Below are 6,000 nucleotides of genomic sequence, written 5' to 3'. Positions count from 1 at the left end.
GCTCATTTTCTTGATTTCTGCGTTGTTTAGGCTAAAACCGCTGGGAACTGAAACCTCAATTATTTAATGCCATCTTTTCTTCTTTCTTTTTTTTCTTCATCAGTAATGCTTTGTTTTCTTTGCTCACGCTCGATGGGATCGTCAGGTCATACATGAGCATCACTTCCTTGTTTTCAATTATCACTTTTGGTTTGTGTTTCCATGAGTTTTCTGAAACTGGGATATTGAAATTTTTGCAGATATTCTGGTAGATTAATTCTGCATACCTTGTTGTGCCTTTGTATGTACAGCTTTTCTGACATGAGTTTTCTAAAATCCTGATAGGTGACTCGTGTTTTCTGCTTCTATCTTGCAGAACCTACACCTGTCCGATTAACTCAGTCCTGCCATCTTAAAGTCATTGGGATGGTGTTCTTGGTCTTGGGTGTTTATTCCGATTCGTTCTCCATCCCAGTTGAGCTGATCTCTTCTTAGCTTCCCGTTCAGCGAGTTGAGAAAGTTTTCGAAGTCCTTTGTTGTGCAGATGCACAGTCCTTTCTCTCAGGTACTTTTCCAAGTATCATCAGCTTCTCTTCAAAGTTTTGTGAGCCACTTAATGTTATAATCCTTATCTTGTACACACAATATACGTTTGGCTGCACTGATTGCCCCAGTTTCCGAGGATTTCTGTGCATGCACACCGAGCATTCTGGGTGGATGACATCATTTTGAAAGTTCTATATTATTACTGGGGGTATTTCCTTTCGGTGTTACTTTTTCTTTTCTAAGTTTGAGATCCAATCCAGCTCTTTAGTGTTCTTTTGGATCTTCACAAATTCCTTTCCATAAATCTTCAAGTTTATCTTTTTTGGAGGTAATCGATACATTTTGCTTTTGTTTTCTTAGTTCATGGGTAGAAATCATTTTGAAAGTTCTATATTATTACTGGGGGTATTTCCTTTCGGTGTTACTTTTTCTTTTCTAAGTTTGAGATCCAATCCAGCTCTTTAGTGTTCTTTTGGATCGTCACAAATTCCTTTCCATAAATCTTCAAGTTTATCTTTTTTGGAGGTAATCGATACATTTTGCTTTTGTTTTCTTAGTTCATGGGTAGAATCTTTCAGGTTATTTTTTTTCCAGATATGTGGTTTTGTTTTCTACCTTTGTCTTTGTCGTAGTTTTCATCTTCCTTGCTGTCATTTCTATTTTGATTTTGTTTCAGCAACCATTACTTCTAGGTCTTCAGTTTTATATTTGTTTATTATTTTTTGGATTCTCTTTATTAGTGTGTGTGGATGCGTATGTACATACAAACAGGCTTCTTCATTAGCCTTGAACAGTTTAAAATAAAACTCAAATTGATGTCCTCCAGACAGGATGTGTAGTTTGTCGTCTGCCTTGCCTTTGAACACTAAATATCTTCATCGTTTGTACATAACAACGATCAAGTTTTTCACCCATTATAATGGGAAGGAATGTCGTTTGCTCGCTTACCTATGGGTGATGGCGGTGGATAGTCAGTTCATCACTTTATATTAATGATGTTACAAACAAACTAAAGGATGATCAAAACGACGCCCTTTGTGTCATTTACAGTGTGGAAAGGCATTCCAAGGCATAACGATGAGTGAATACAGCTATTTCACTCGAGAATTCATCTGGAGTGCGCTCTTCATGGTTGGCTTGTCTATTACTTGGGGGGTATCTTGGACACTCGCATACAAGCCAGTTATTATTGTCCATGGTCTTCTTGACGACCCTGATAACTATGCCACACTTGCTGCATTCATTAACCAGGTGCGTAATGGGTTGCACTCGGCAATGTGTTGATGCCCGTTCTCTTCATGGTGGTATTTTGGGGACTGTTCGAGGTTAGCTCCATAAGTCGTAGCGCTGTCGGATGTCGGTCGGTTTGTGATCTCGGCTATGAGCATTGTACAATTGAGAATGTCCTGGCTATTCACCTTGGCCACCGAGACAAATGTATGCTACTATTATCAGGAAATTTCTGTTGGACATCCCCGTCCTCTCTTCTGAGCACGAGCGACTAATTTCTGTTCGTAAGGTAAGTTCCTGTTTTGACAACACCTGTTTCTTTTAGATGCACACATGACTGTTATATAGTTAAGGGCACGGGGTTCGAGGCTCGCCACGAGGGGAAGCACTCGCTGGGCACAGATAACTCCAAGCACCAGTGGGTTGCTGAGGAACCATGAACGCCGATTGGCACTGCCAATCCTGGTCGGGTTACACTACCTCACATGATACCTTACCTGTGGACAGCCAAATGAAAGGGGTGGGGTGAGAGGGGGTGATCTTGTGCCATCAGCGCACACCCGGATTACTGGCGAGCGAAACAGTGTGTGCACTAGCTAACAAGATCAAATTAATGGGGCAGAACTATCTAGCTAAACTAATGTGTGGACCATGCTGGATCAATGAAGGAGATGACAAAACGAGCTGGGTACATTTACAACATAAATAATTTATTTTTAAAGTGAGGATGAGGTAAAGTATGTGAACAATAATGAAAGGTTTTATTACAGGCAATATGTACAGCAACGGAAAGCAAGGATTTGTAGGTTGCGGAAAAAGAAATGCAATTCTATTCAAAGAGAAGACCCAGGGCAGAGCTAAACCGATATAAAACTTCAACATTCTTCACTTATGCAAACAATACAGGCACCATCGGACACACACCCAATGAAATTAGAGAGCAAGAGAGGCAGTTGAGGTGGTCATGACCTCTTTCAATACCTGGTGCAGCCGACGGACCTACACTTCCCAGTCACTTAGGCGGGGGAAGGAGGAAAGAAAACTGAGGGTGTCTGAGGTGCGTGAGTGGGAGGTGTAAATGAGGTACAAGTGTGATGCAGAAGAGCAAGCATGAAGGAGATGCATATCTGCAGTTGCTCTTTTAGTCTCTGCGTCTCCAGCAGATGAGGCATTAGATGGGAGAGACAGAACGTGTGAGATAATAGCTTAATGTGGCATGTGAGAATGTCAGTGCTAGCGGAGATTGGCTGTGGAACGCAGTGGAAGCTGAGCACTGAGGACTTGACGATTACTTTGCAATGACCCAGCAACTCCTCAGCAATGGCTCGGTGACTGCTCGCTCGGCTCTGGCTCAGTAACTGACTCTCATGGATTTCTGCAGGTATTTTATGAAGCCTGGACGAAGGAGGAGCCAAAAAGCGGATCAAAATGCTCTGTAGAGTGTCCGAGCACTCTTATTGGTGCGCAAACGCCACCCTGAGAAGTAGCCCCGCCCCGCCAGACTCCGGAGCCGAAAATGGCCTCATTTACCCTCAAACTCAGCCATGCAACGGCGCTTCAGAAATAACATGGGGTGCGGGTTTTTTGTGAGCGTTCTCCAGCCATGAACGTGCGCTGGGCTCCAATCGAGGATCTTTATTTAGCGGAGCGCCAGGGCTACCCAGACAACGCTGAACAGACCCCAGTGCATACTTGCGCTACGAGCTACACGCCAATATGTTCTGACTCATAATGTCGTCCGTTTCCCGGTATTCCAAACACTGTGGTGAGCATCCAGGGAACTGACTTGTGGCGTTTCGTAACGGTTGCAGTGAGGTCGGGAAAGCCCTGTGGTGTTTGTGATGAAGAGGCTGAAACGGTTGTGGTGAGGTGATTAAAGCATTTGTGGTGAAGCGGCCGAGCGTAGGTTATTGTGGGGATATTTAGGAGGACCGAACTAAAAGCCTGATACAACGCATCTTGTCCCAGATACCCACTAAACATAATGCAAGGGCGAACTCGATGGATACTAATTAAATAGCGGTCTCAGGACTGCTGTATGTTGTGTGCCATTGCCTTGGGGGAGTGTCGGCTTTGCAGAACCGCAACAAATATATACAGGGTGAGGCAGAAATATGGTCATTTTTGAAATTCGTGTGAAGGAAATAAAAAATTGTATTTCACAATAAATGAATTCATGATGTTGAAGTACATAGCATGCATTTTTAGATCCTCGTGGAGGATCTCTAAGTCTTACTCACGTTGTTGTTCTCCATCTTCTTCTTGTGGACTTTTTTGTTTCACAGCCTCCGGTTTTCATCGAAACTTCCTGAAACTTGGTATATATATATATATATATATATATATATATATATATATATATATATATATATATATATATATATATATATATATATATATATATATATATATTGTTGCTGATTCGCGCCCGCCGGCGTGCGAACGGCCACGTAACTCGAATCGCGGCACGTCGCCCACCGGACGGACAATCCAGTCGTGACCCTCTCGGACTAACGCCGGGAACTAGTCACGGGTGGACCTTTCGGTCTCACCACGATCGTGCCAATCGGCCCCCGCGTGGGATAGGGTTGCTCGCCAAATTCGACCTACCTAAGTACCCACACGGAGGGTAGACCGGGCGATCGCACCTCGCCGCAGGTCGACTTCGGACACGGGCCACTTTAAGCGACCCGTTCCGTACTATCGGGATAACCGAGCGGTGTTATTCGTCGGCCTCGACTGTTCGATTAATTATCGGGCGTTTTAGCCCACGACCAACCCTTTACGTGAAGCAAGATGGAGATTCAATGAAAGAAAAGACGAAGCGAAGCGGGAAAACAGTTCAACATGAAGCACATTTATTTCGCGATGAACGGAAAGCACACATATACAATTCCACCAAAAGCACATGTAAAAGAAGAAGACAATGCAATATTACACAAAAAGCAAATGCAACAATGCAGATCTAACCGACTACCGGGCACACGGCAACACATACAATTTTACTTCACAGACGGCGCTGACAACACGTATTCCCAAAGCAAAAGAAAAGAGAACCACCCTCAAGGATGAGGCGGACCTGGGGCCGAGACCGGGTCGGGCCTACCCGTCTGATGAGACGCGAAGTGGCGGTGGTGCCTCAACTCCGCGGGCCTCGCAGACAGTGTCTGGTAGGGGGTGGGAAAGGGGGCCCTTTGTCGCACTATCTCAGCGCGGGGGGAAACAGGAGGGGGTTGCTGATGCTCGGGGGAAGGAGAATATCACCCTGTCTCGGGTCCCGCGACGAGTGTCTCCTCCTCGACCTCGGTCGCGTTGCTGGCCTCTCCCTCTGCAGCTCCCGGCACCGACGCGAGCACCCCCTCGTCCGCCTTCGCCGCCGTCACCTCTCCACAGCTCCGTCTACTCGCCCTCTCCGTCTCCTCTCTTGGCTCGTCCCAACTCTTCACTCTTGACTTCTCCCACTTCTTTCCAGCTCCACCGACGACTCTCTTGAACTCCGCACACTCCTTTACTGACGAGCCCAGCTGTTTATATAAGCCCCGTGGCTTCGCTCTTTCACCCTTGACCCTCTGCCTCCGACCCTTCACCTCTCTAACTGGCTCCCCATTGGCCCGAGGAAAAGTGGGCGTGAATGCTTTTTGATCCATGTATTTGCATATAGCGACCGCCCTCCAACGCCCTGGAGGCGGGGCCAAATCGCCCCTCGCTCACCGATTGGACGGAACAAAAGTGGGCGTGAGTCGTTTTTGATCCGTTTTTCTTCGGAAAGTCTGTGATGTCTCTGAATACGCTGCTCGGTGCGCGCCCTGCACGAGTCCAGTATCGGTGCCCACGAGTGGCGCGAGATGGTGTGGATGCGATGGTGGCGAGTTGTGACGGTAAAGGTCGTGGCGGTTGTGGTGAAGCGGCGTTGTGGTTGGTGGTTGTTGTTGTGAAGCGGCGTTGTGGTTGGTGGTTGTTGTTGTGAAGCGGCGTTGTTGTTGTGATGGCTGTTGAGACGTGGTTAGTGGTGGTAATAATGGCGGCTGGTCCAAAATAAAGATAGTAAAAGAAAAACGGCTATCCTGAAGAGTCGCAGCCCGCATGAATGACATTTATTCCCTCTAGACAACGGGTTTGGGCCTAACTACACATGTACTTACCGAGATATCTCACCTAAGGGACCTGAATGGTGGTTTGTGAATTTCGCCAACCACAACAATATATATATATATATATATATATATATATATATATATATATATA

At 45.9% G+C, this 6,000-nt stretch overlaps 1 protein-coding gene across 8 annotated transcripts in view; it reads left to right on the top strand.

Moving 5' to 3' along the window:
- Window positions 1–6,000, top strand: part of LOC147026654 (lysosomal thioesterase PPT2-A-like) — a 32,038-nt gene that overhangs the window by 2,182 nt on the left and 23,856 nt on the right. For 4 of the 8 annotated variants that reach the window (XM_085882324.1, XM_085882322.1, XM_085882321.1 and 1 more), the window contains exons 2-3: window positions 356–544; window positions 1,576–1,776. The exons of 1 other annotated variant lie outside the window; for it this stretch is intronic. In XM_085882324.1, coding sequence (XP_085738450.1) covers window positions 524–544; window positions 1,576–1,776 — 222 coding nt within the window. In that variant the 5' untranslated portion in view covers window positions 356–523. The remainder of the gene's footprint in view (window positions 1–355; window positions 545–1,575; window positions 1,777–6,000) is intronic. 3 more of the 8 variants (XM_085882325.1, XM_085882326.1, XM_085882320.1) reach the window with 1 other exon arrangement.

This window comes from Eptatretus burgeri, chromosome 5 (assembly GCF_056783735.1).
Source record: "Eptatretus burgeri isolate ZD-2024b chromosome 5, Ebu_testis_v1, whole genome shotgun sequence".
Lineage (NCBI taxonomy): Eukaryota > Metazoa > Chordata > Myxini > Myxiniformes > Myxinidae > Eptatretus > Eptatretus burgeri.
This window is presented reverse-complemented; position numbering and strand designations above follow the sequence as displayed.